A 25,383-nucleotide genomic window follows, 5' to 3' on the forward strand; every position below is an offset into this window, starting at 1 on the left:
CTTCGCCCTCCCCCTGCTCCCTGTGATATATACGGAAACCTGCATCTGAAATCCTATTTGAACCGTACTTCCAGATGGAGCTGCGATAGCGCGCCGCTAGCCCGGGGCAGCTGTGCTCTGAACCTGCAGCCTACCTGGAAGCCAGGATTGCAGCTGCAGGCACTCTTAAAAGCTTTTGCTTGCATAAGCACTTGGGCCCCACTAGAGGCTGAATAGCTGCTTGATAAACAAAATGAACACAATGCCTCAAATCATTATTCCCGAGGCCAGGAATATTCTTCTTCTTCTTCTTCTTCTTCTTCTTTTTTTCCTTTCTTTTTTTTCCCCCCTTCAGCAGCAGCTAAAAATAGTTTGGCAATTTACATTTTAACAGTTGTGTGTTATGTAGGGTGGCTTCACAGTCAAGCAGATGATTTCTGCTAGATTAACAAAAATACATTTAAAATGTCAGAGAAGCTAAAACACATAGCAGTGCAATTTTCATGTAATTTATTACTATAATTCTAGGAGAGTCATAAAACTTGCATTGCATCTTTAATATTTAGTAGCATCAGCCAGGTAAAGAGATCATTTTAGTGAATGAAAAATTTATCTCATTTCTCTTACTAGGCATTAATTTTAAGAAGCAGTATTTTTCTAATGTTTTTCATTTAATTATTCTTCTGAATGAAGAGTGAAGACAACAAAGTGCAGATTAAATTTTTTTATTAAACACTGTACCAATCTCGGCAATAAAGTGCTATTGCTGTGAATAATCAATGATTGCGATGATGCATTTTTAAAGTACTGTTTCTCTGTATTTAAATGCTTTTAGTCCTGAGTAGAGCCTTGAAGTGAGATGACAGATTACAAAATAAAGTCATGAGAGTGATGCTGTGTTTGGAAGGTGATACAACACTAAATATTACTGAGCATCCTAGGAAATTTAAATTGGGCAGATAATTTTTTAAATGTTTTCTTTAATTATTTTAAAAATACCTTGTTAAAAAGTCAGATTGTATTGCGGCAGAGATGAAAACTGATTTAGCTAGTTTAATTATAGCATGGAAAGTCACAAGAAAGATAATAAATGTTAAATGACATGCACATCTGATTTTTTTTAGTTTCTTCCTGAAAGTTTTCTACAGTGTTTTTGTATTACCATATCAGTGGATGCTTTGTAGTAGTTGAATTTCCTAGGTAATTTTAATTTAGAAATGTATTTTTTTTAAAGAAATAAGAATTTTTTAAAAACTTATCTTCTTCTAGTTTTTATCTTTTCCTCTTGGATATGTCTGGTATTTTCCAGAATTACTTGTTTTGACATTTACCTTTCCACTTGTGTTTTTTCAAGGCCTAAAGTAAAAATAGTTGTATAGAAAAATGCTAACAAGTTCTTCAGTTATTTTTGGAATGCAACTGAGAATCTGAACTTGTCCTTTTGCTGTAAAAATTACATGTTCAGATTTTATTTGTGGGAACGCACCAGGCAAACGTATTCTTAAGTCCTCCTAACTTGAGTTGTCTAAGTGGCGAGTCATTGCCCCCAAAACTTTTGAATGCTCGTGTGCAAGCCACTGTGTTAAACTCTAACTGATACTAAATCTAAAGCTTTGTGGGGAGGATAAAACCTAAACATCAATGTTTTATTTCTTCTTGCTGTTAACTCAAGCCAGGCTTGCAGGAGCAAAAAGATATCTATGTGCAGCTTATATTACAGTTACAATTGCTGTTTAGTGACAGCTGCGTTATCATCAGCGATTCAAAACTTGTGGCGTTTCTGAGAATTTCTGTGACCGTAGGAGTTACCTTAACTGAGGCAAGAAACAGCAATAACATCATGTGACTTGAAATCGATTGTACCGAACTGGGGGAGCACAAATTCTGCAGAGCGCGGCGTCGGTGTTTTTGAGGAACGGCTCGGTCTGCAGAGGGAGAAGGACGAGAAGCAGAGCTCGGGGGCAGCGGGCCAGGAGGCTGCCGCCGCGGCGTGGCTCTTCCAGGAGCGCAAACGTGATGCGCGCTTTTTACGCCTGTGGTCAGAGCACGTTTCGTAAGGAGTATCTTGTGATTAGTGCCATAATCGATAGTTATCATGCAGTAATAACTCCAAGGGAAATCCTGTAAATATCTATGCTCGTTCTTTTGTCACTTAATTGGTCTCATATCAGCTAAGAAATAACCTGAAGTACATGGTGTATGTTGATGCCTATAACAGAAAATCAGCTGTAGCACACGGGCACAAATATCTGTTTGTTTTCTGTGCAGTGCCGTTTCTAATAACTATTTTGAGATGCAGAATATTTCAGACTTTCCATAGCACTTGAGGCTATCAGTTAATATTCAACTTTAGGTTGCCAGTTGTTTAGTAAGAGATTGTCAAGTGAACACTTTCTAATAGCAGAGATCTGTTCCTAAATTCAAACTCAAGAGAGTTTAGCAATACGTTTATGACAATTTATAGCTCGATTATAGGGGTTTCTCATATATCACCCTCTACAGTATGCATGTATGTTCTGCATGTGCTAACTTACTGCAGGCGTTCTTTACTAACACAAGCTAGTAAAAATTTGGTTTGCATGCACGGAATCACCTCCCAAATGCTAAAGGCATTTTTTCTATCATGCTAGTTTTTTAAGAGTGAACTTGAGAAACACGTTGGAAGAGATGTCTTAAGGTACCCCTGGGGCCTGAAGGTATCAGAAAGAAAATAGTGGATCTCACTCCCTTTTGTGCTCCCTCCTCTGTCCACCCTTCCCCGAGCAGTAAAAGGAGATTGTTTGAAGTGGGGGGGGGGGGGGGGGGGGGCAATGATTCAGGCTTTGGGATGTGTATCTGAAGCCCAGTTTTTGAAACATTAATAATTAGGTTGTATTAAAAATAATATAACATTCACCAAGGTGCATGGACTTACTTTAGAGGATTATCCTCAATATTAGAAAGTTCAGTGTGTATTGAAGTAGCCTGGTGTAAAACGACATCCCGAGAGTAGTCTGACAAAGTCCATGGTTCTCCTCGGGAACACGCACCTGAATGAAACCTCGGGAGCGCTCTGGATAGCTATGTTGTGTGAGCTTTAACTGACTTTTTGGTGGGATTTTTTTGAGAGATTTGTTTCATTTGTGTCCTAAGTATTCTTTACAGTGGCTGGAGACGGTGTCAGAATATAAAAGGCAGTGGTTTGGCGTTTGTTCAGAGCTGTTTGGAACTGCCTCGTGCAGCTGAGCGATAGGGCTCGACTGTCCTTCATATCTTCAGCATTTAACATTTGCAAAGACGGTAGCAGCTCATCTGCCCCTTGCCTGTGCTGTGCTGTGTTTTATAAGATAGTTTTAAATAATAAAAGCAGGCAAAAGAATCCATATGGATAACGTAACGCTGAACTTGTGATTTCTTGGTTGTGATTCATGGTCTCTCTTCTCCTGTACTTCTGCTGCTCTGCTTTATTCTTATTCTTTGGTGGCCTGATTCAAGGGGCAACATCTTGGGGAAGAGGCTTGCCCTCTGCTGCTCTTTAAGCACCATGCTCATCTGTGAGATGGAAAGAAAAGCCAATGTATAAAATATCCAAATTAAGTATTTCTTGGAGACTTTACAGTCCCCTAAGAAATGGTTGTTTCCATTATCAAGCAGTTTCTTAAATCATTTTGTTAGGACCTGGTCTTCTGGTTATATTATTGTAGTTCTTTTCCAATTTGATCTGAAAACAGCAGTAACTTCAGATTATAATATCCCATCTTGTCTTTGCTATGGGAGTAGAGAAATCAAAAATATTTAGCTGTCGTTAAGCAGCTCGGCAAGTCATGGCGAAGTCGGGCTGTGAGTGCTCAGCTGGAGTTCTCACTGAGTCGGGGTGAGGGTCCTTAAGTAACCGTCGCTGAACGGTGTGGTTCTGGTTGCCATCAGATCACCTGTCCAAACTATCTGTCCTGGCATCTGACTGCAGCAGACTGCTGAGAGGCTGCTTAGTTCAGAGATCCGCTCTGTGGAAATCCTGTGTAGTTTTTTTTTTTTTTTTTGTAACGCCAAATTATTGCTCTGTTGAGTTTGGATTTGTTGCAGTCAGTGTTATTAACTTTAATGTTACTTGTTTTTAAGCTTTCACAACATATTAAAATGAGCGTATTAGATGCTCTTTACTTGAGCGGAGATCTGTGTAGAAGAATCTTAAATCTGTGCATATTTCTAAAATTGCTGTCTGAAAAAAAATGATTAAATTGCAGAAATTTGATATCAAACTGCTGCAACTTCCGCTCTGCCTCAAAGATAATGCATCCGTTAGCATAAATTAGTGCGCTGTTTTAGAACAATAGATAAGGATAAAAGCTTTTTTGAAGACTGTTTCTTAATATCTTTTGCTTGGTAGTACTTGTGGCTTTGGTGGGAAGGCTTTTGGAGTCCTCGGCGTCCCCGGGGACGCAAGGCGCAGCGTCCTGCTGGCAGACTTCTGCGCGGGTCGTGCTCTCTAGCTGCCTTGCGGTTGCTTGCTCAGTACACGCGCCGGGCAGGTTGCTTTGGCTGTGGCCACGCAGTCTGTCAGAAATAGGCAATATAAAAATTATATATATAAGGCGTGGTACTGAAATTAAAGCACTGTATCATCTTCACAAGGAATTTCAGATGAAGGTGTTAATTTACACACTCGAACTAAAAGCTGAATTAAATTACATATTGTTTTAGTGCCAGTGAATTTCTTGGGAAGTCAAGACTTGCAAGGAAAACAGGCTGTACGGTCTTGGGATTTCAAACGTCTGCAGTGCTAGCTAGGATTAGCTACTAACAATTTTTTCTTAGGGAAATACTAGTTGGACTCCTAACCCCGGATGACAGAAGGATTGTTAGTTTTGCTTTTGGTTGATCGTTCCACTTCATTTGCAGAAGAATTTTTCCAAGCAGCAAGCTGGAGTGCCGAAGAAAGGGGGGAACGCCAAGAGAACGCACGCGGAGGCACACCTAGCTACCTGCGTGCTGACCTGCCGCCTTCTAAGGCTCCTCTCGTGCGGAATTGTTCCTCCAGTTGCGGGGTGTGCGCGGGTGTGGCCGCAGGGGGTCAGCTTTGGCTCTGGAGCCACCTACAGGGAGCTCGTATAAACGCAGGCTGCATGTTACCGGTTTGGGGAGAAAAGAAATGCAAAATATGCAGTATTTCAGTAAATAAAACTTAAATGATACTAAAGTTGGACCAGCAGAGGGACCCCTCAATCACTTTCTCATTTTGCAGCTCAATTTTCTTGGCCGTATTGAGTTTATAGTTCAAGTACGCTTTTGCAAGTTTCACAGACGGAAGTGTTCATTTCAGACAGTCTGATCACGTTTTCGTATTGGGCAAGTTTTTATCACGCTTTAGGTTGGTGATTTTCTGGCTGCTGGTGGAATAAGTTGTTTTCTGAGGACAGTGAACATATTTACTTTTTAGTTAAGGGCTTCATATAGAGGCTTTCCATTTTTTTTTTAAAGCATTTAATATTTTCAGCACAATAATGAAGCTTTCTGAATTTGAGATATATTACTGTGTTACCTGTCAAAGTGGTATTTGAAAAGTTTTGAAACAAAAATTTAAAAATATCTTCAAATAAATGATGTTGGGTTTGATTCTGAAGGTGGTAGAAAATGCTGTCTTTTCCCCTTTTTCTTCGTTTTGTCCATTCTAGTAAAACTTCTATGTAAAAATACAATCAACTAAAATTCAATATTATTTGGAGACCTGCTGCTTTCTAATCTAGCTTTAGTAGCTTTCTAACTGTAGTTTCCTGTTTAAAAATATACTCAATTTAGTTTTCTTTTGAATCTGTCGTATGTGGCTGGAAATTTTTATTAAAAAAAAAAACAACTTGTAATATCGCTAGGTAAAAATAATGGATAGCATTTGATACTAATCACATTTGTATTTGAGTTTTTTCTGCCCCTTTAAACTGTTTGGTCTGGTTATAGCAGCATGAGTGTAAAACATGGAGTTAAAGCCAGGCCTTTTGAACAGGGAAGCTACAAAGCTGCCTCGGCAAGTAAGCCAGTTTGCTTCATACTTCCTGTGGATTTTGTGATCTTTTGTTTTTCCTGTAAAAAGTTACTCCACTCAATTGTTTAAAATTGTCTTCCATAAAGTTAGTCTGCTCTGTCTTTTTACTGGACAGTTTACTTAGTGGTTGGTTCACAATGGGAGGGTATACTCTCAGGCTTTTCACAAAAATAACATTTACATAACTGAGGGAGTAAACAAAGGACTGTATAATAAACAACATGTTTTCCGCTCGGAACAGCTAGATTTGATTCTTAAGGTTTGAAATCGAGTCTGTTTTAGTGGCCACATTATGCATGATTTAGACTACCTCACAGATGATCCAAACTCTGGCCTTGCTCTAGTTAATCATCATAAATTTTTGATTGTTTATAACAAGTTATGTTGGGAGTTCTGAGACTCCTAGCAGTTATTTCAGAATTGTTGCAACAGAAGTAGCTCAGTCATGTTACTGTGTATTTTTTTTAATTAGCAACAGGTTGTTCTGCAATCAGACTAATTTTCTATGAATATGTCCTTCACCCCCTAGGCCCCGCTCCTTGCCTTTACTGCAGTGGGGCATCAATTGGGGTCTGTCTCCTCTGTTCAGGTGCCGGTTTTCTTGAAACTGGTAAGACCTGGATCACTTTTGAAGCTTCTCTTCCCCTTGCAAATGCGGTTGAACTGAACCGGGAGGTTTCAACGCGGCAAGGTGGAGTGGGGCAGGGTGGACAGGCTTCCAGGGCAGCTGCCTTGGCCTCGTTTCGTAGGAAATCGGGCAACCTGGCACCAAAGAAATGAAACATAAATTAGTAAGAAGAAAAGAACTGGTATCTCCGAAAAGAGCCGGTTTGGGGGTGTACTGAGATAGCATTTTTCAGAAGGGTGTGAGGAGACTCTCCATGGGACACCTGTGTATCTTGTCTGACATGTGACAATGGCTGTGGCTGGTGAGAAAGGAGCTTTACATTCGAGTTGCACATAATTCATTGAAAAGTTTTGCCTCTTGTTGTATTCAGATAGACCTGTTTACAGTAATAACTGTGATGAAAAGCAATAAGCTTGTCAAAGTATTGTGATATTCTAGTTTTATTGTGGAAGATATTTGGCCAGGGATGGCTCTTGTCCGCAGAGATACTAGTATGCCTACGTACCTCTTAGGTAGCAGGAAGATAATTTTCAGTGATCTATATGATCTCAGAAAGGGTGTGTGTTTTATATTCAAATGATGGGTTATATATGCTCATTGTGTATTTGTTTGGTGGCTCTGACAAGTTGGAGACAAATGTATTTGACAGAAAAGCCTACGTTTTTAGACCGTATGTAGTTCATGTAAAAGATATCTAGTCTGAAAATGATCTTTGAAAATATTCTTATACAGGTTGTTTGGTTTACTATCAGGTTAGTATTTCACTTTGCATCGGATTTCATAATATATATACTTACAGAAACAGGCAGTTTATTGTTTTTGACACACACTACAGGGTCAGGAGTGGAAACAATTCAGGCTACAAAGTGCATGTCAGTTCAGTGCTCCTCTGCTGACGGCATGTCTGTCTGAAATCAAGTTTAAAAAATTGGCCCTGTCTCCAGCTGACTTGTTTTGTCAGGCTGAGTCATAAGATTAACCCTTGACTTGTCACCAAGGAAAAATGGAGTAAACAACTGTACTGAGTACAGTATCACTGATCCAGCTATGATTCATTTCACTGTAACATGATTCTCTTAAGAAAACAAATTTCAGAGCAGCTGTTGCTTAGCTTAAATGGAGATTAAGCAAATCGCAACCAGAAAACAAAAAAGTTTCTTTGGACTTAAGAAGTGTTTTGAATAGTTATCTGGTAGGACTTCCTGCAAATACCGAATTATTAGCAACATCATCACCGATTAAGTTTTTGTGCAGTTTATCAAATTATTCCATTTTACACCTATTTTTCATCCATTCTGGTCAAAGTAACCTTCTGCGGGGTGAAGTGTGATATGCTTGATGGAATTATGACGTGATCCTGTAAGCTGAATAAACTTTGCAAACGTACTGTGAGAAATAGTATTTTAATACCGTATGTGATAAGTTTCCAGTATGATACGCTAAGATGTTACTCCCATTAGTGGCATGGCGAGTAGGACAACTAATTCCCTTTTCAGTGAAACAAAATTGATGCCCTTTTGATTTGTTGGGAGGTAATTCAGGAGCAAATTCGTTTATCGGATCGTTATGGAGGTACCTGTCTTTAGGCTAGTTTGTCTACAGACGTAGAAAGCGTTTGCAGCGGCTTCATTCAGTTGGATTGATTTATTATTGTTGTCTTACCTGCGTGATGGTAAACGTCAATGATTTCCTTGTACTGATAAAAGCCAACTGTGTTAGTAAATATTCCCAGTTAATGTTATGTATATATTTTTCATTGCAACTTCTCTTTACGAGTATGTAATGAGCCAACTGCTGTAAGGAGGAGAAAAGGAAACCCTGAAGCTATGTAGCACAGTTAGGTTTTCACACTGTCTATTTTAACATTCATGCAATTATTTTTAATACAGTTGCAAACTGCTTAGTATTTGAGTGGGGACTTGCTCTTGCCCTTCACCCAAGTACAACCATTTTGGAAAATGAGCATGTGTGCGTGGAGGTGCACTAGCAATTACAAATATGTCGATGACATCCTTAAAGAACTGAATGTAGCTGCCGTGGAAGTATTTTTAACGATTTAAGTTTCTTGCATGCTTGGATTATTTCAGGAAGCGCGCTCTCTTATTTTGCCTGCTCTTATGAGCTGAAAGCACCTTTTCCAGTGTTTGGGTCCCACCGTCCCCCTCCCGCCCCTTCCAAGTTGTGCATTAGTCTAAGTGACTGATTTCAATCTAGTGGAGGATGCGAAGCGGCGCATGCAAAGATCTGAAGATCTTTCAGCGTATCTCATCTGTGGGCTCCCGAGTGTTAGTGAGAAGATTGAAGGCAGGGCCTTGTTAGCTGTAAATCAAAGCTTTTTACAGACTCTCTGGGGCCTGAAATGGGTCTCTGTGGTCCCCCGGGGAAGAGGGAAGCCGCAAGTCGCTCTGCGGGCCTGGCGTTTTAATAGTCTCGAGTACAGGGATGTTCTTTTCTGCAGCTGCTGCTATGTCTTTTGTATTGGCAAACAGTTCGGTTCAGATGGCATTAGCTTTTAAGGCACTGCATAGTTAAACAGTTCTAGATGTATAGTTTTACTTGAAGTAAAAATGCAAATGTTTTTCAGTTGGTGTAAACATCAGGATATCTTTGTCAAGGCACTCTGACGTTGAAAACTAGTTTTAAATGTCTCTTATTGATTGGAAGAGTTCACTGAAAAAGTATTTGAGGACAAAAGCGTGCATGTTGTTAGTCAATGTGTGTATGTTGTGTGTACTTATAGATGTGTATACTGGTGTATACTTACAGACCCTGCAGTAGTTATGGCCTGAGGTAACAGACATTATACAAAAGACCTACTCAGAGTTTTATCTGATCATGTCACTTCACAACAGTCTGTTACCCTTTCAGACTTTTTAGTTGAAAAGATTTCCAGGACATGCAAAGTGTTGGGCAGAATGACCCAAATTTCTGCAGCTTGCTCTCTTTCCCTGTAAAATGCTGAACTGAACTTTACCCATTTTTCTTTATCCTGAAGTATTTTCCTGCTTTTGTGCGGAGGGAGGCAGGGAGGGCTCGCAGCACTGGCAGTCTACGCAGTCAGAGGTGGAGAAATGATGTTTTGCTTTAACCTTTTCTTGCCTGGCTCAAAATCCACATCCGACTTGCTAGAAACTCCGTTAACAGCCACGTATATTCATGTATAGAACATAATGACCCTGAGTGAAGAGTTAACGGTAATTAATGCCACTGTTCAGTGAGGAATGCAAAAAAGACCTAACAGTCATGATGGGCGAGTATTGAGATTTGTGCGCGGAAAGTTGCGGCGTTTGTTACGCTGTGCGATACCTTGCTGTGAAGCGCTGGGGTTTTGTTTTCCTTCTCTCTTCCTCCGTTTCTTACACAGGCCCAGAAGAGTGTTGGGTTTTGCTCCCCCCCCCCCCCGGGCTTTCGCTGATGGCCGTACTTTGTATACTGTATCTTAACAGCTGAATTTGGGGCGATTCCGTAAAATGAAAACGTGCGTGAGGGAGCGGGGCCGGGGGTTTGCAGCCGGCTCCCTGTCTGTGCCTGTCTGTGTCTTTGTTCTTCGGCCGGCGGATAACCCGCGGCCTGCTGCCGGCGGCGCGGCGCGGGAGCGCTCCTGCGCGCCGCCCGCGGGGCGCGCCGGGGGGCCGGGGCCGGGCCGGGGGGGGGGCGGGCGCGGGGCGCCCCGCGGCCGGGGGCGCTCGGCGGCGCGCCGCGGGGGCGGCCCCGCCCTCCCCCCGCCCGGCGCGAGGGTTCCGCCCCGTCGCGCACACGCGCCCCCGGAGCGGCTCCGCGTGTGCGCGCCCGCGCGGCGGAGCGGAGCGGAGCGGAGCGCGGGGGGCGGGCGCGGGGCGGCGCGGAGCCGGGCGCTCAGTGCAGCCCGCGGCGCGGCCGGCGGAGGATGTACTGCGCGTACCCGGTGCCCGGCGCGGGCGGCAGCTCGCTCATGTACTACTACAACGGGAAGACGGTGAGGCGCGCCTTTGTCCGCGGCGCGGTGCGGTGCGGTGCGGCGCGGCGGCCGGCTCGTCCCCCGGCGGCGCGGACCGCGGGGCTTCCCGAAGAGCAACCTGTTCCGCGCGGGCAGGGGACGGCCGAGACCCCGGCGATCTCCCGGAGAAATCGTGTGCGGGTTTATTGGCCGCTCGGCATGGCCGAGCGGGGGAAGAGATGAAAGTCGTCTCGGTTATTTATAAAAATAACAAGTCTGAATCTCTGGGAGTGATTAGGGCAGCAGCCAGCGAGGCTTGTGTTTCCTGTGTGCAGTTGGAGGCTCCGAGCCCGACTTTGCTGTTGCACCATCTGCTTCCAATCACGGCGGCGCTCTGACCCTCGGCACAAAGTTGCTGCGCCTCTCGGAGCCGCCGCGCTCCCTCCCCGCCGGCCTTGGCTGCAGCGAGCAGCAAAGTTTTGCGTTTTGCCTTCTAATCCGCGTTCTTCCAGGCTGCTGCCGATCAGTGTGCCTGACTATACTTTAATAATTCCTGGGTGTAATGACTGGTTTCAAGGTTTTGAACTCTGGCCACTGCATTGATAATATGTCGAGCTGCCAGGAATTGTGGAATCTGAGTCATGTAGCATCTATGAGGCAAGCATTCCCGTTGCTTTTTCTGAAGCTTGTCGTTTTACTTACGTTACGTTTTACTCACCTACTTTTTAGGATTTTGAAATTATCAAAATCTTACTATATCCACTGGAGAAAAAAAATGTTGTAGCTCCTTAGGAAAAAGAAAGGGGAGCAGGAATGATTTGAATAGTAAACTTAGTACAGTATGATAGTTTGCTTCAGTGTTGGTTGTATGTCGTTTTGGATTTCTTCTACTGTTAAAACTAATAGGAGAAGGGAGATGCTGATCTCTCTCTCTCTCTCTCTCTCTCTCTCTCTCTCTCTCTCTCTCTCTCTCTTTTTTAACTGATGTTTTCCTCCCATGGGCCTACGTGAGCTTTGCCTTTATTAGCAAACTTTTTGCCAACGTTTTTGTTCAATGGTAATTAAGCTGTGGATCTTTACATTCATTAAGGATGATGTGTATGAACTTCTTGAATAACAGAAAAGGTACTGGAGGAGAGTTTAGGAGAATAAGTAAAATTGTTTGGTCTCTATTTCATTTCCTTTGGTATAAATGCCAGCTGTCTTTCAAATATGAAATTATTTTTCTTTCATGTCTGCTCCTAAGCTAAAACAGTCTGTTTGAAGTTTTATGTGAAGATATATATAAGACTTAAGTAAAATTAACTATACAATACCCCTGAAGCAAAGGGAATATAACTTGCATGGAGTTTTGATTTTATTCTTTCTAGAGCACGGATCACTCTATTACAACATTTCTCTTTGTTCTTGTAGCAGGAAAAAAGGCTTTGATCTTATTAAGTATTTCCAGGCATATAGTAGATGGAAGTGCTGGTACTGTAGGGGAGCATGGCTTGAAAATTGATAGCATGTGCCTGTTATGGGTCAGAGGTGACCTTTATGAGCTTGAAGAGTTAGTAAATAGATGACAAATCATATGATGCTCCTATATCATGTTGCCTGAGGTTTTATTTAAATTTTTTTTATGTCTCACTAGCTTTTAATGTTTTCTCTCCCAGGAATTCTGCAAGTTCAAATAAATTATTGATTAATTTAAATACATAGAAGCAGGATATGTGAAGTTGGGGGTTTGGTTTTTATATTACTGCTTTTTAAGCACGTGTCTTAGTGTGTGTGACAAATCTTTGTATAAGCCTTTCCATACTGAGAAAACAGTCCATACCCTGGTTCTGATGTGTCCTGCTTTTAGTTGTATTGCTTGATCGATTAGGAGTTAATGGCATCTGCTTCATTGTTTGAGGTTTTTGAGTTTTTTATTTGAATTATTATATTAGGTTTTGGATAGCAACATCCCTTGATATCCACTGCTATACATAAAATCTGATTTATTTACAAGTAAAACAAGTGGGAAATGACATGCAGAAAATGTGGTGTGTGTTAAACATTTTATTAAATGTTACATTCTTTCAAACTTTTAAATTTTGTAAGCCAGAATATAGCTTAATATTAAACTGAAAACCAAGATTCTAAGCACCCCAATAGATGTTTTCATGTGCATTGACACACAAATTAAAAGTTAGTCTTATTTTGTTTTTTGTTTTGTTTTTGTTTTTAACTGTTAGAGATTTTGTGTAACTTTGTTTTAACTTTATGTTTTGGAAGAGGCACATGAAAGTGAAAACTATTTTTTGATGCAAAACCTTTGCCAAGAAGTAAAATTTTAGCATTATGTATGAGGTATGGCAAAACATATATGTTACAAGAAATCCTTCCCAATTTAAAAAGAAAAGATCTTAATCTGTTTCAGAAAGAAAGTAAAGTATTTACACTGATCCAGAAAATTCAGTCTTTTTTTTTTTTGCTTCACCTGTTGATAGGCAAAAAATATTTCCTTAATTTTTTGAAGGCTTACAAGAGGGAAGTTTAATTCATGTAGAGCTTTTTGACAAATTTTCAAAAGTATAGCAAAAAAATCTTTTTTTCTTTAAAGTTTCACCTTTACTTTTACTTTCATTTCTACGAAACTAGGCCATAGACAGAAAATTAAAACTTCCAGCCCACATTAAAAAAAAACTGAAAAGATGTTTGAGGAAAAATAATGACATATATTTTTGAGAAAATATATAGCACGTGACACTTTTTAAACAGTTTAAAGATGATTCTTTTTTTCAGATCAGTAAATGATTAAGCAAATTTCATCATTCAGTGTTGTGCTTTTTGTTTAAATTTTATAATATTCAAGGGCACCAAAATAATATTTGAGTAATGGAAGCTTTATTTCTTATTTGTGCATAAAAAATAAGAGTTAAAGAATAAAAGGAAAGTTTTCTGCTTTTTCAGCATTTAAAAAATGAATTGATTTTTTTCTAAATGTACTTTCTAAGGGTCTAACAATCCTACCATAGGATTATTTTAAAATTGATCCCAGTGAGCAATATGTCAGTTATCACTTACCAAAATCACATCATTTTAAGGAACAGTATTGATAATGTTATCTCTGACCTGTGACTGTGGTTTCATATGAGAGCAAACTGGTGAATATGTTGCACAGTGGTGCTGCATCTGTGCATAGCATGGGTTAATTTGATATAGCAGTCTGCATACAGTTATGTTTTATCATTGCGTAAATGCTATGTTTTCTCAACCTAGTGACGATTTCATTGAGCACTTAAACGGAGTTACTGCCTGTGTCACAGTAAATTGCTGCAATAGCTTTTAAGGAAGGGAGTCCAAAACACGTAAGAAGTGCACTTTTGAAAACATTTCATGTTTTGTGCTTTCTGTTTTATAAAACAGCTTATGTGGAGATGGTTGGAGAAAACGTGGCTTTGTGAGAGTGTTCAGAGCATGGGTGACCACTGTGAGTGTGTGTGTGTGTGTATCTGTATATACATACGCACGGGGTGGGAGGCGGGGGGGGATGTATTTGTAACAGGTACAATGTGGCCTGGCTTACAGTCATCGTTCTTTGAGTTATAGCATTGAGTTATATATTTAATAATACTATATAATGCTTAGATGACATGATAGTACACTTTTATTTGTAGCTGTTTTGCAATAAATAACGTACCAAGCCTTTTAACATGGATATAAAACGTTTTCAGTTTGTGAGTTGTAGAGCAGTGAGGTGCTAACAAGAGTGATTCAGTTCTGCTGCTCTTAGCGTGGGGCCAGTTAGTACGCGGGGCAAAAAGTACAGTTAAGTCCGCTGTGTACCGTGTGCTGCCCACCGCAACTTGGACAGGGTCAAAGCTAACGGTTGTAAGTCAGGGCAAATACAAGATCATCTGGAAGATCTCTGGGGCTACGCTGCTGCGGACATCGAGGGAGGAGAGGCAGTAAGCCCTGCTGAGCGGGATTTTCTGTCCTGTGCCCCCTTCTCCTTTGCCCTCCCTGCTCCCCCAAAACGTGCCACCGGCTGGGACGCGTCAGCCCGGGGGAGTTTGGTCCGCAGGGCCCCCGGGGCGCCCGTTTCCAGCAGGTGCCGGGCGGGATGGAGCCCAGCGCGGCGCGCACCCGTCCGCGCAGCGTAGCATGTTGGCTGCCCTCATCCCGCGGGGCTCAGCCAGGTTGGGCTGCACAGATGTAGCAGTCTGAGCTGCGGAAACTGGCAGTGCTGGTGAGTTCGGGGGCGAGGTAAACAGAAGCAAACGACAGCCCCCTGCCTCCTGCTGCAGGCGGGATTGGTGGTCGCGCCGCCACAGTGATTCTCTGCTAAATGGTGAGCAGGTTAGGAAACAGGCTGATGAGTTTCACTTATGCCCTTTTTTTGTTTTCTTACCGTTTCTGAGTTTAAACAGAAATTTCTGATGACTCGGCTTTAGGTATTGTTTAGTGACAGTGTAGTTTGAATCTGAAAAGTGGGGGGAAGAGAGCTTGCTTAGCAAATATATTAGAAAAAAAACTCTTCAGACATTATATGCAGGTATTTGTTTCTGGTGGTGGTCCTGCTGCCTCGCCTTCTTGTCCCTCCCCTCTCTGCCTCACAGTACGATTAAGGAGGGGAAAAAAAAAAGGACAAACTAAAAAGCTTCTGTATATAGAACTTGAATTTTTAGTGCGTTGGCCTATCACTTTTTAATGTGACTTTAGGATTATCATTTACTGCTGAAGAAGCTAAGGAGAACTTGTTATGTATCATTGAAGTAGTAGGATTTTGTATTTGGAAAATACACAAATAGGCACATATAGCATGCCTAAACTGCATAAACATTTATTTAAGATGGCATTCAGTCTAGCTACTTCAAGGAGTTGGAATCTTATGCCATCCTTAAAAATTATGGGTGGATTTGCAGATGAGACTGATGCTCTGTGCTCTCTGAGGAGTGGTTTTTTTCCTTCTGGGCTGTGAGAAGAGGTTTTAAAACATCTGAACCTCACAGCTGGTATTAGAAACAGAAAGTAGAATTTAGGACATGATATACTGAAGCTTGTATATTATGGCTCTTCTCCAGTTTATTGTCTTGCTCAAATATTAGCTAACCAAAAATGGAGTCTTTGGCAACTTCTGCCTGGCTTTAAAGAGAAGAATGGAAAAGTGCAGTTACCATTCTACATTCCTGAAGTTTTAGTGCATGCTTTCGACAGAAATATAATAAACACGAAAATAGTGTTTCCTTTTCCCAGAGCTGCCTTTCAGCAGAATTAGTTTTTGCCACAAAACCTGCAGATAATAAACTGTAAAATTTTGCCACATGTACAAATCATTCATCAGCGCGCACTTGCTCAGTACATGACTGATGCAGCTGGAATGTAGCTCGGCCAGTTAGCGGAGTCTGCAGGCTGCAGAAGTGGTTATCCATTTCTGCTGGTTTCAGAATATTGTCTGTCTGCAGCTGCGTGCTAATATTTTCCTGAACTTCCAAGAATTATTAATAGCTAGACTGAAGTGAGCAGCACAATTCATAATTTCATAAATAGTATGCATGTTGGGAGACTTTAACTTGAGATAGCAAGAGCTCATCAGAAGTAAGTTTTGATTATTTCATTCCTATTTTTAGTATCCTCTTAACATTAACATTAAACATTGATAAATATTTAAAAATTTGAAACAGATTAAGGGAAAATTGTCTGAGAGAAAGTATGCCAATAAGAGGGCTGCAAGTGTTATATCTATTAAATGCATTTATAAAATGAGACTTGAAGTTTTACTTGTAATGGAGTAAAATCTGATAAACCTAGATCTTCAGAATAACGTTCCGTGTTATTGGCGCCTGTATTAGTAAATAAAAGCACATTGCATAATCCTTTGATACCTTTTAGATATGTTAGGTCTTTAAGTGATTGACTTCTGTTACAGGGTTCATTAAATATGTTAAGAACAACTGCAGATTTGAGAAGTAGATGCATATGATCTAATAGGGAGAACGTCCTTTCAGTTCTATCTTCTGGAAGTCAGCTTCACCTTCCAAAAAACCAACACCAACAAAAAAAACCACAACTCCTTGTCCATCAAGCCATCATCCCGCCTTTCTGACTTGAGAACTGTGAAACAGCTCAGGCTGAAGAAGAGAAAGAAATGGATCTCTGCCTTCATGTCCTTGGCAACTCATTTGTCCTACTCTCCTCTGCTGAGGCCATCTAGCCTTCAGAAATATTACCCCTGGAGGGTTGATGTATATTCTAGCACAGCTCCAAAAGAGAGTTGAGTCCTCCGCTTGATCCTTCACTTGGTCGTTTAAAGAGCTGTATTTGGCATGTGTTTATCGGGAGGGAATTTCCCATTCATAGCTGGAGAGTGGTTTGCTTGTCAGTTTGGAGACATGTCCTGTGCCCTCAGGTGCAGCGTGTGGAAGGGGGTCAGGGCTCCTCTCTGGCCTGTTGAGGAGAACCGTCTTCCAAGGAGGCTTTTTAGACACAGTGAACTTCTGACAGCGTTCCTTTTCTTAGTGGGAACACCAGCTAGGAAAAACTAGTTTGATGCCCCCTGGATGTCACTGTTATCAGTCTAATAGCTAAAAGAGGATGTCTTGAGCAGCCACGTCATATTTGTAACTGCCTTACTCAGCTGTTGCAGAGGAGAACGCCTCCAACTCGATCCCAGGTTCCCTCGCGCCGTAGCAGCTCTGCGGGCCTCCCACAGCCACAGCGGCTCTGCTTTGCTGGACCAGGGTCCTCGTGCACCCCGTGCTTTGGGAGGGAATGAACTTCCCAACCTAATACAGCTCTTCCTGACTGCAGAATATCAGTCCCCTGTTGTCAACTTTTTGATTTTGAAACTTTGTACTTTGCATCTCATGGACCTTAGTTTAATCTTAGTTTAATCTTCGTTTTTTTCTTTACTACAAACAAAATTCAAAAGCAACACAACATAACATAAAAATTATGATTAGGTCATTAACCAGAAAAAAACCTGGCGCTCATCTGCAGGTGATCAGATGACATCAGAGGGCTGGTTTTAATTTGTGGGTAGTTCTGATTGTAACTAAAAGAGACTTGCTCCTTTTGTGGACTTGGCTGGCTGTTTCCTCGCATCTGGAGTTAATGAAGTCTTTGAGACCACATCAGTTGTGTTTTGCCGCAAGAACTCTTTGATCTAAAAAATCTAGACTGGCACAAGTGCAGCTTCATAACATTGCAGCTATGTTTTTGCAAGCTATAGTTAAGATACCAAAACAAGTAGAAACTATATAAAGTTATGTGTTTGTGCTAGAACTTTCATGTAGCTGTTTGGAAGGGCCTCTTTGACATTAATATAATTCATAACATTTTTATTATGTTAATGGCTTGTACATGTGCATCTGTAAAGGATACGTTTGTGGGAGTTAGGAGGGTTTTTCAGTTTAATTTCACTTTCGAGTTACTGTTTAATCAGTTTTTATAAATCATCAAATTATATAAAATGTTGAAATTTCAGTCTAGAGCTTCTATTTGCAAGTCTTATTGATAGTGTTATAGTTTAAAAGAAGTATAATTTGTCAGTGTAGTTTTTTCTACATTAATCAACGTGAATCTTTATGTCAATGCTAAATGTCATAAAGCTTTGTTTCCACTGCTGTCCTGTGACAGTGATAGATTAACCATCAGCTATAGCATATGCTGTGTTATTCTGCACAACAGAAAACTTGTAAATTAGGCCTAGTTTTGCCTAATATGTTTCTAGTCTTATGGCTGTGAGTATTTACAATTTGACAGACTGACATTTCTGTTAAAGTATGTCTGAGGCATGGACTATACATGCATTCATCCTATATAGTAAATACATATGTACTGTTAACATTGCTTATAACATATTGTCATTCTGTCACTCAGATTTGGTAAGCATCTCTGTTTTAAAAATATTCCGGAAATTTAAAATTTGCAAGAAAAACATTGAACAAAGGCCCCCCAAAAGACTGCTTTTTTTTCTGAGATAACAATTTTTTCTTTTATTTTGATACAAAATTCAAATGTAAAAACAAACATGTAACTGAAAGTCCATTTTTTCCACTTGACTCCTGTGTATCAGGTGTTTTTTCTACCTGCCGCTTTCACTACGTGGCCGCTATTGGCAAATGTTCCCTAGCTTAGTTCTTCGTGTCCTTGTAGCGGGTCCATCAAATTGTAGTTTGGTAGGTTTTTATTGAAATGCTGTTGATGTGAGACGAGTCTAAGGGCGTGAGTGGTAAAGCAGCCCCTCCGCCGTGCGGGCAGACCCGCGCTGCCCCCTCCCAGCCCTCACCCGTCGCCCTGCCGAGCCTTCGCCCTTCTGCCAGAGCACTGTTTGTCTTTTAGGAGACTTGTGCTTATGGTTTTTTCTGTCCTTCCTCTTCAGTGGTAAACAGCATACTATAAAGGAAAGGGAGAGAAATATATAGACTATATAGAAATATATATATAAAAAAAACCCCACATTTTTTGCTTTGTAGCAAATGGATGCTTTGATTTAGGTGTTGTATTTTGGTGCTCTTTATTGCTGTATTGGTTAAATTGCTTTTTTTTGAAGATTGATTTTTAAGCACACTAGTCATATTGCAGTACTCAGTATATTTTCTAAAAATACTGCTATAAAGAAATAGCATATTTTAGAACAACTAGGATGGAGGTAGAGTCCCTGTTTCTGAGAATATTAATTTTGTTGTTTGGACTTATTTATTGCTGAATATGCATTGTTTTGTTTTGTTTTATTTTATTTTAGAGTAACTGCAGTTAAAACATCTAATTGTTATGTTTATTTGGCTTCCTATATAGTGAGTTGTTGAGAACATTGGTTGTTTGCAAGTTCAGAATGCACGTTCCAAAAAAGTTAACTAAAAAATTAGTATTACACTGATAAAATGAATGACGCTGGTTTTCTTTAACACTAGGTCGGCATGAAAAAACGTTGCTTGAAATTGCAGTTTTAAAATGTTTCCACAGGACGTGCACTTACATTACATATATTTTGGACAATTTTACAAAGGCACGCGAGTCTCTGAATGGGTGATACAGCAGTCACATTAAAACCCTCCCATTTGTCCCTGGATGTGCTTTTTCTTTCTCATTGTGGGGATGCCAGCTAATTAAATAATCCAACAGGCATACAGTTATTTTAAAATAAAATTTGTTGGGGGCTCAGTTGTTTTATCTTGCCTCTATTTTTTTTTTTTTTTTTAATCTCGAGCAACAAGTCTGTGCGAGTTGTGCGCTTAAAAAGCAAAATCAGCATTCAGGCTTTTATCAGGCCACCTGGTTGAGTTGGCACCCCAGGAAGTGTGGTGTTAGGATCGTTCTGCTGCAGTCCCACTGTTCTGTGGCAACTTGCTAAAAAGCAAATAAAACAAGGGCAACAAATGCTGCAGCTTGCTACACTGTTCTTTTCTTGTTTGGTACCCTGTACCTGTATGCTGTTCTGTGGGGTTTCTTCGCTCACGACACCCAAGTATATAACATATGTGCTTTTGCTGGTCTCCAACCTTTAGGTGTACGCACCATCCCCAAGTTCTGATGATTTCAACAGAGAATCTCCAAGTTACCCATCTCCTAAACCACCAAGCAGTATGTTTGCTAGCACTTTCTTTATGCAAGGTAGGTAACATGACTTTTAAATATAGATATGTGTAACTTGTCCTTTCGACAGAAATCTGTGATTAGCCACTGTTACCCTGAATGAATGACTAAACTTAAAGGTAGCAGGTTGTGCTGCGTCTTGAGGCTGTTTTATATACTTTTAAAGCAGTTAGATGAAGGGAGCTGTCCGTTGATTTGAAGTTTTCCTTGTGACGTTAATTGCTGACTGAAATTTAAGGGGATTATACACCAGGCCAGATGGACAGAATCCTCCATCCTTTGATTTGTAGGGGCTTCAGAGCAGCACACCGGAGTGATAGAGAAAAATGAGGTGAGGGCTTCTCGACTGCTCAGGAATTTGGCTGTACAGTATCAGCTAACAGTCCAAGTTCTCAAATGCCTGCGTGTCCGGCATGCCAAAAAAAGGGGGTTGAATTGAACAAACCTAGAGCAGAATTCATTTCCTCGGCTTCATGTCATATAAGTAGCTCGTACTGTAGTCTGATGAAGTATTGGAGAACATTGAAAGCCTAGCGCCTGAGTACAGGAACGTACAGGGCCCTTCACTTTGTGCTACTGAAGGAAAACTGCATTGACACACTTGAGTTTGAGGCTTATGTAATGTAGTCATTTCACTTATTTAAATCTGCTTATGAAATATTTTTTATGGTACTAAGGTATTTTAAACTATACGTTGCTTATTTTAGGTTAATAGATGTTTTGCACTGTGTGTTCATGGTGAGCTCTGCTTAACCAAGCATCTGTCCTCTCCATCCCTTTTTTATTATTTCTTTTAGTCTGGAATTTTTATCAACTCTCTTGATATAAATCTGGCCTTACTAAAAGTCTGTGTAATTAGCACAAGTACTTGGTATTTTCTCAGCTGTGGTTGGATTATATTTCAGCTATAAAGCCCCTGGTGGGTTTTTGGGGGGAAGGTTGGAGGGGGAAGGGTTGATGGGGGTTTTTGTTTATTATATAAATACAGCAAGTGTGGTAGCAGAAAAATAGGTGACACAATATAAGCTATTCACCCTTTCTCTGTTGATGTTAGTCCAAGTAGCTAAATTATGTACTCTTTTAAAATAATTTTCTAAAGGAAAGGAGAACTTAGTACTCTGGCATAAAATGTATTTTTCTTTTTTCCCCCCTCCCTTTTTTTTATTGGGGAAAAAAAAAAAGATGGGACCCACAGTTCTTCTGACCTCTGGAGTTCGTCCAACGGCATGAGCCAGCCCGGTTACGGAGGAATGCTGGGGGGCTCGTCTTCCCACATGTCCCAGTCCGGCAGCTATGGCAGCCTGCCCACGCATGACCGCTTGGTGAGTTACCCAGCACCGGTTACCGTGCTCGTGCTCATACTTGGAGATTTCACCTACAAGAGTTCATTTCTTGTTTGCTGCTCACTGATGTCAATTAAAAACCCCGTTGTCAGAGCTCAGTATCTTACTGTATTAGATTCATGTGCTCTTATTTAAGTCAGTTGTGTAAAGAAAATCTGTGGCTGTGTAGTTAGTGGTCCATTTAAAGGGTGGATGAGTCACTCTCTTAAATAATGGGTAAAGAACTGGCTCTTGTGTATATGATATCTTAAAATATCAATATCTATTTGGAGACTACTAAAATGCCTTATGTCTGTTTCTTTTCTCTCTAGAGCTATCCCCCACATTCAGTCTCGCCTACGGATATAAATGCCAGTCTTCCTCCAATGTCTAGCTTCCATCGTGGCAGTACCAGCAGTTCACCTTATGTAGCTGCCTCACACACTCCACCTGTCAATGGATCAGATAATATTCTGGGTAAAGTTCATCATGCCTTTTTTATTATTATTTTTTTTATTATTATACATAATTTTACAAGAAAAGGAAGTTAGGGCTCCACCGTGCACAAAATTAATAATATTTAATTTATGGGGCGTATGTTGTCAGGAATGTTAGACCACTGTAACACTTCTGTCCTCAATATGGCTGCGGTGTAGCAAGTTAGTTTGCAATCAACTTAAGTCTTACTGATTTATTTGCTTTTGTGGTCAAGTCCATGCTTAAGAGACTGTATTCATTTAACTCTTAACAGCGATTATCCTTCCATAGTTGAGTATACATGCAAATTCATTATGGTGGTTCTGGTATTACAGTTTTCAGAGCTGCTGCTGTATCATTAAAATATTGTGCAGGAGAAAGGCAGGAAGAATGTTTCTTTGGGCTTTAGGGAACTTGATAAACTGTATCGTAAATTCCTTCCTTAACTGATTTAAAGATTAGTGACTAGCCAGTATGGTGGCTAGTTTAGGCTCTTCAGTGCCTACCTAGAAAGCACAAAATATAGGACGATGATCTGTTCCTTGCGCATATTTGATAAGTATGGGATGTTTTGATTTCTTTCCTTCCTTCTCCTCCTGACCAACTTGGGAACAGCCAGAAGAAATGAAATGCAGGCCTCCTGTATCCAAAGTTTTCCTTTTCTTTTTTTCTTTTTCTTAAGATTTTAGATGTAAAGATATACTATGTCGTCTCTTAAGACAGAACTGTAGAAATTAAATGGCTGTAGATACCCCTTTTCAGTTTGATATGGCTTTTACTTAGTTACGTTTTCAGTAAGCAGAATTTAGTTGGAACAACTATATTGACTTTGATTTCGGAACATGTTTTTGAGTTGGATCTTTAAACATATCTCAGTTGATGAATCTGCATGTGAAATTCAAGGCTGGAAAATCTAATTCTGCCACAACACATGAGGCGGGTTGAGCATTGCATGATTTGGATTTCTGATGTGAATGACCCACACACTTGCATTAGAAAGTTGTTGACACTAGAAAATGGTACAGAAATAAGATGCACTTTCAGAGGATCTGTCTTTTACAGTAAAGTCCATATTTCAGGGGATTCAGGTCCTTTCTGTGTTTCCAATGAGTTGGGCTTTAGACCTCCTCTTGGTTTAATGGTGTTTGGAGTAAAAGGGCACACAAAGCTGCTGAGATACAACTAACGAAAGAGTAATGGCAGGAGTGACAGAAACCTTGGTGGATAAAGAGCCTTTCAGGGATTTTCTAAAATAAAGATGAGAGTACAACACACAGAGTTAGAGCAGAGAAGCAAGGAAACACACAAGGAGCTTTTGCATCTTCAGTGAGTTCAGCTTCTAGCATTAATGAAATGTGCAGCACCTTAGTGTTAACTTACCTTTTAGGAGTCAGGTGTAAATATATGATTTTCTTAGTATTCCGGTTTTCATTTTACAATTCATTGAAATTAATCTGTGATATTGCACTTAGTAATTTGTCTTCTTAATTACCTTCTCTTGTTGGCCCTTAACTTGTCATGGGGATACTCTGTTTGATTTTTAAGAGGGGAGCACCTAAATTTAAATTTAATTGTTTTCATTTTTAAATGTAATGGAAACTGATTCTATTGACATTGGCTTTCTTAGAACGTCCTGTTTAAAAAGTGGTTTCTCACTGTATGTGATGAATACAATAATAAAATTAAGTAAAACTTCAGCTTAAAATACAAATATTGGGTTTGCTTTCCACGACACAGGAAACAGAGGAAATGGTGCTGGAAGCTCACAGACAGGTGATGCGCTTGGAAAGGCATTGGCATCTGTAAGTAGTAATTAGAATATTCAGATCTTATACTTATCGATTGTTTCTTCCATTATTTATGTTTTCATTCATTTCCCACTATCAAATCGGTAGGTTTAGATATGAATTTAAGATAATGAACATGATACATGTCATATGCTAGATAAATGAGACAGTGGTACAATGTCATATGCTAGATAAATGTCCATAAGCAGGCAAATGAGATATGATGCTTTTATTTGTAGGAGAATTTTCCTGACTTTCTTCTTTTTTCGAATGGTCAGAAAATTTGGAATGAATGTAGTGTAGAAAGTTGCGTATGCCAAGTAAAATTCACAAAAACCTGTGTGTTTGGTCTAATCATAAAACAAATCTTCCAAATTTTTTTCTATACTGTTCTAGTTAAAGTCAAATATTTTTAACATTACTCTAAGAGCAGATCCTGCCTCAAGGTTTAAAATATTTTCTCAGTGGCCTTGTAAAACTGAGAAATTTTGAATGCCGTGTTGTACAGCTGTAATTTATGGAACAGGTTTTAAAGGGCTATATATGCATGAAGTTTAAACCTTAACTCTTGTTGGAATAACGCAGGTAATGCAAAACATTGCAAGTATTTTTGTTCTGTTAAAATTATTTAAAGCTCTGTTTACGTGTTGCACAGATGCAGCTATTATGTTTGCACTAATACAATCAAATGAAGAAGAGCTTTTTATAAAACAGTAATTGATACAGATTATGTTGAAAATGGTTCTTATGTTCAGTATCTGACTTAACTCTGAAATTTCTGCTGTAATGAGAATTATGGGTGGTGGCTGGCGAAGCACTTCAGACTTCCTGCGCTTAGCAAACAGGGAGACTAGTTCTGCTAGAAAGATAGAAATGGGGACTTGGCAGCCCCAAGCGACCATCCCTGGTTGCTTTCTGCTTCCCTCCCCTCCTTCCAGTGCATGCAAACGTCCCCTTACTCCTGCTCCTTCCAAGGGCTCAGTGGTAAAAGATTACCAGGTCCGATAACGCCGGGGGCCTCCTGTCACGTCCATCTTGGGTAGCAGAACTGACCTACGGGGCTTTGAGGAGAAAAATGTTGTCCTTGTTGCTTTTTGGGATCCAGCAAGTAGATAGCAATCCCGGAGAGCAGAGGGCAGTTAATACTCTTGTTTTCTCCTGTGCAAGGCCTGTAAGAAAACAAATGGGATCATTTTGACTCTTAGAAACAGCAGTACTTACTTCAGGCTCTTCATTACCCTAGGAACGTTTTAGGGTGTCCGTTGTTCTGCAGCCTGATGGCAGTCTGTTGGACACGTTGGCTAGTTAAACCTAGTTAAACCTGGTGGCTTTGAGGTTCTCCCTCACTCTTCCCCCCCTTCCCCCCCCCCCTTTTTTTTTTAATTATTCTCTTGTCCTTTTTCCCTTTGCGAGATCCTCAGGTATTTACGCCCGTGCTGAGAAAGCCAGGCTGATGTTTTGAGGAAAAACTCCAACTACGTTGTGAGTGGAAGTCAGGGCAGAAATGTTTAATGTAACTGGTGGGTGGGCTTTGGTCGTCATAGCAACGCGGTTGTGTCATCCGCTGTTGCTGCTTGGCAGGAGCAGGCAGGTCAGTCCATAAATCACGGCTGTCGGAGCCGGGGGTGATGCTTTCCATCTGCTCGAGCGGTGCGTGCCGCGGGCGCGCGCCTCCCCTCCCTCCCCGTCCC

General features: G+C 40.6%; 1 protein-coding gene across 17 annotated transcripts in view; it reads left to right on the forward strand.

Annotated features, from left to right (window-relative positions):
- TCF12 (transcription factor 12) overlaps window positions 1-25,383 on the forward strand; it is a 180,502-nt gene that overhangs the window by 128,966 nt on the left and 26,153 nt on the right. For all 17 annotated transcript variants that reach the window (XM_068959074.1, XM_068959065.1, XM_068959071.1 and 14 more), the window contains 4 exons: window positions 20,019-20,124; window positions 21,289-21,428; window positions 21,761-21,905; window positions 23,643-23,707. In XM_068959074.1, coding sequence (XP_068815175.1) covers window positions 20,019-20,124; window positions 21,289-21,428; window positions 21,761-21,905; window positions 23,643-23,707 — 456 coding nt within the window. The remainder of the gene's footprint in view (window positions 1-20,018; window positions 20,125-21,288; window positions 21,429-21,760; window positions 21,906-23,642; window positions 23,708-25,383) is intronic.

This window comes from Struthio camelus, chromosome 12 (genome assembly GCF_040807025.1).
Source record: "Struthio camelus isolate bStrCam1 chromosome 12, bStrCam1.hap1, whole genome shotgun sequence".
Taxonomy (NCBI): domain Eukaryota; kingdom Metazoa; phylum Chordata; class Aves; order Struthioniformes; family Struthionidae; genus Struthio; species Struthio camelus.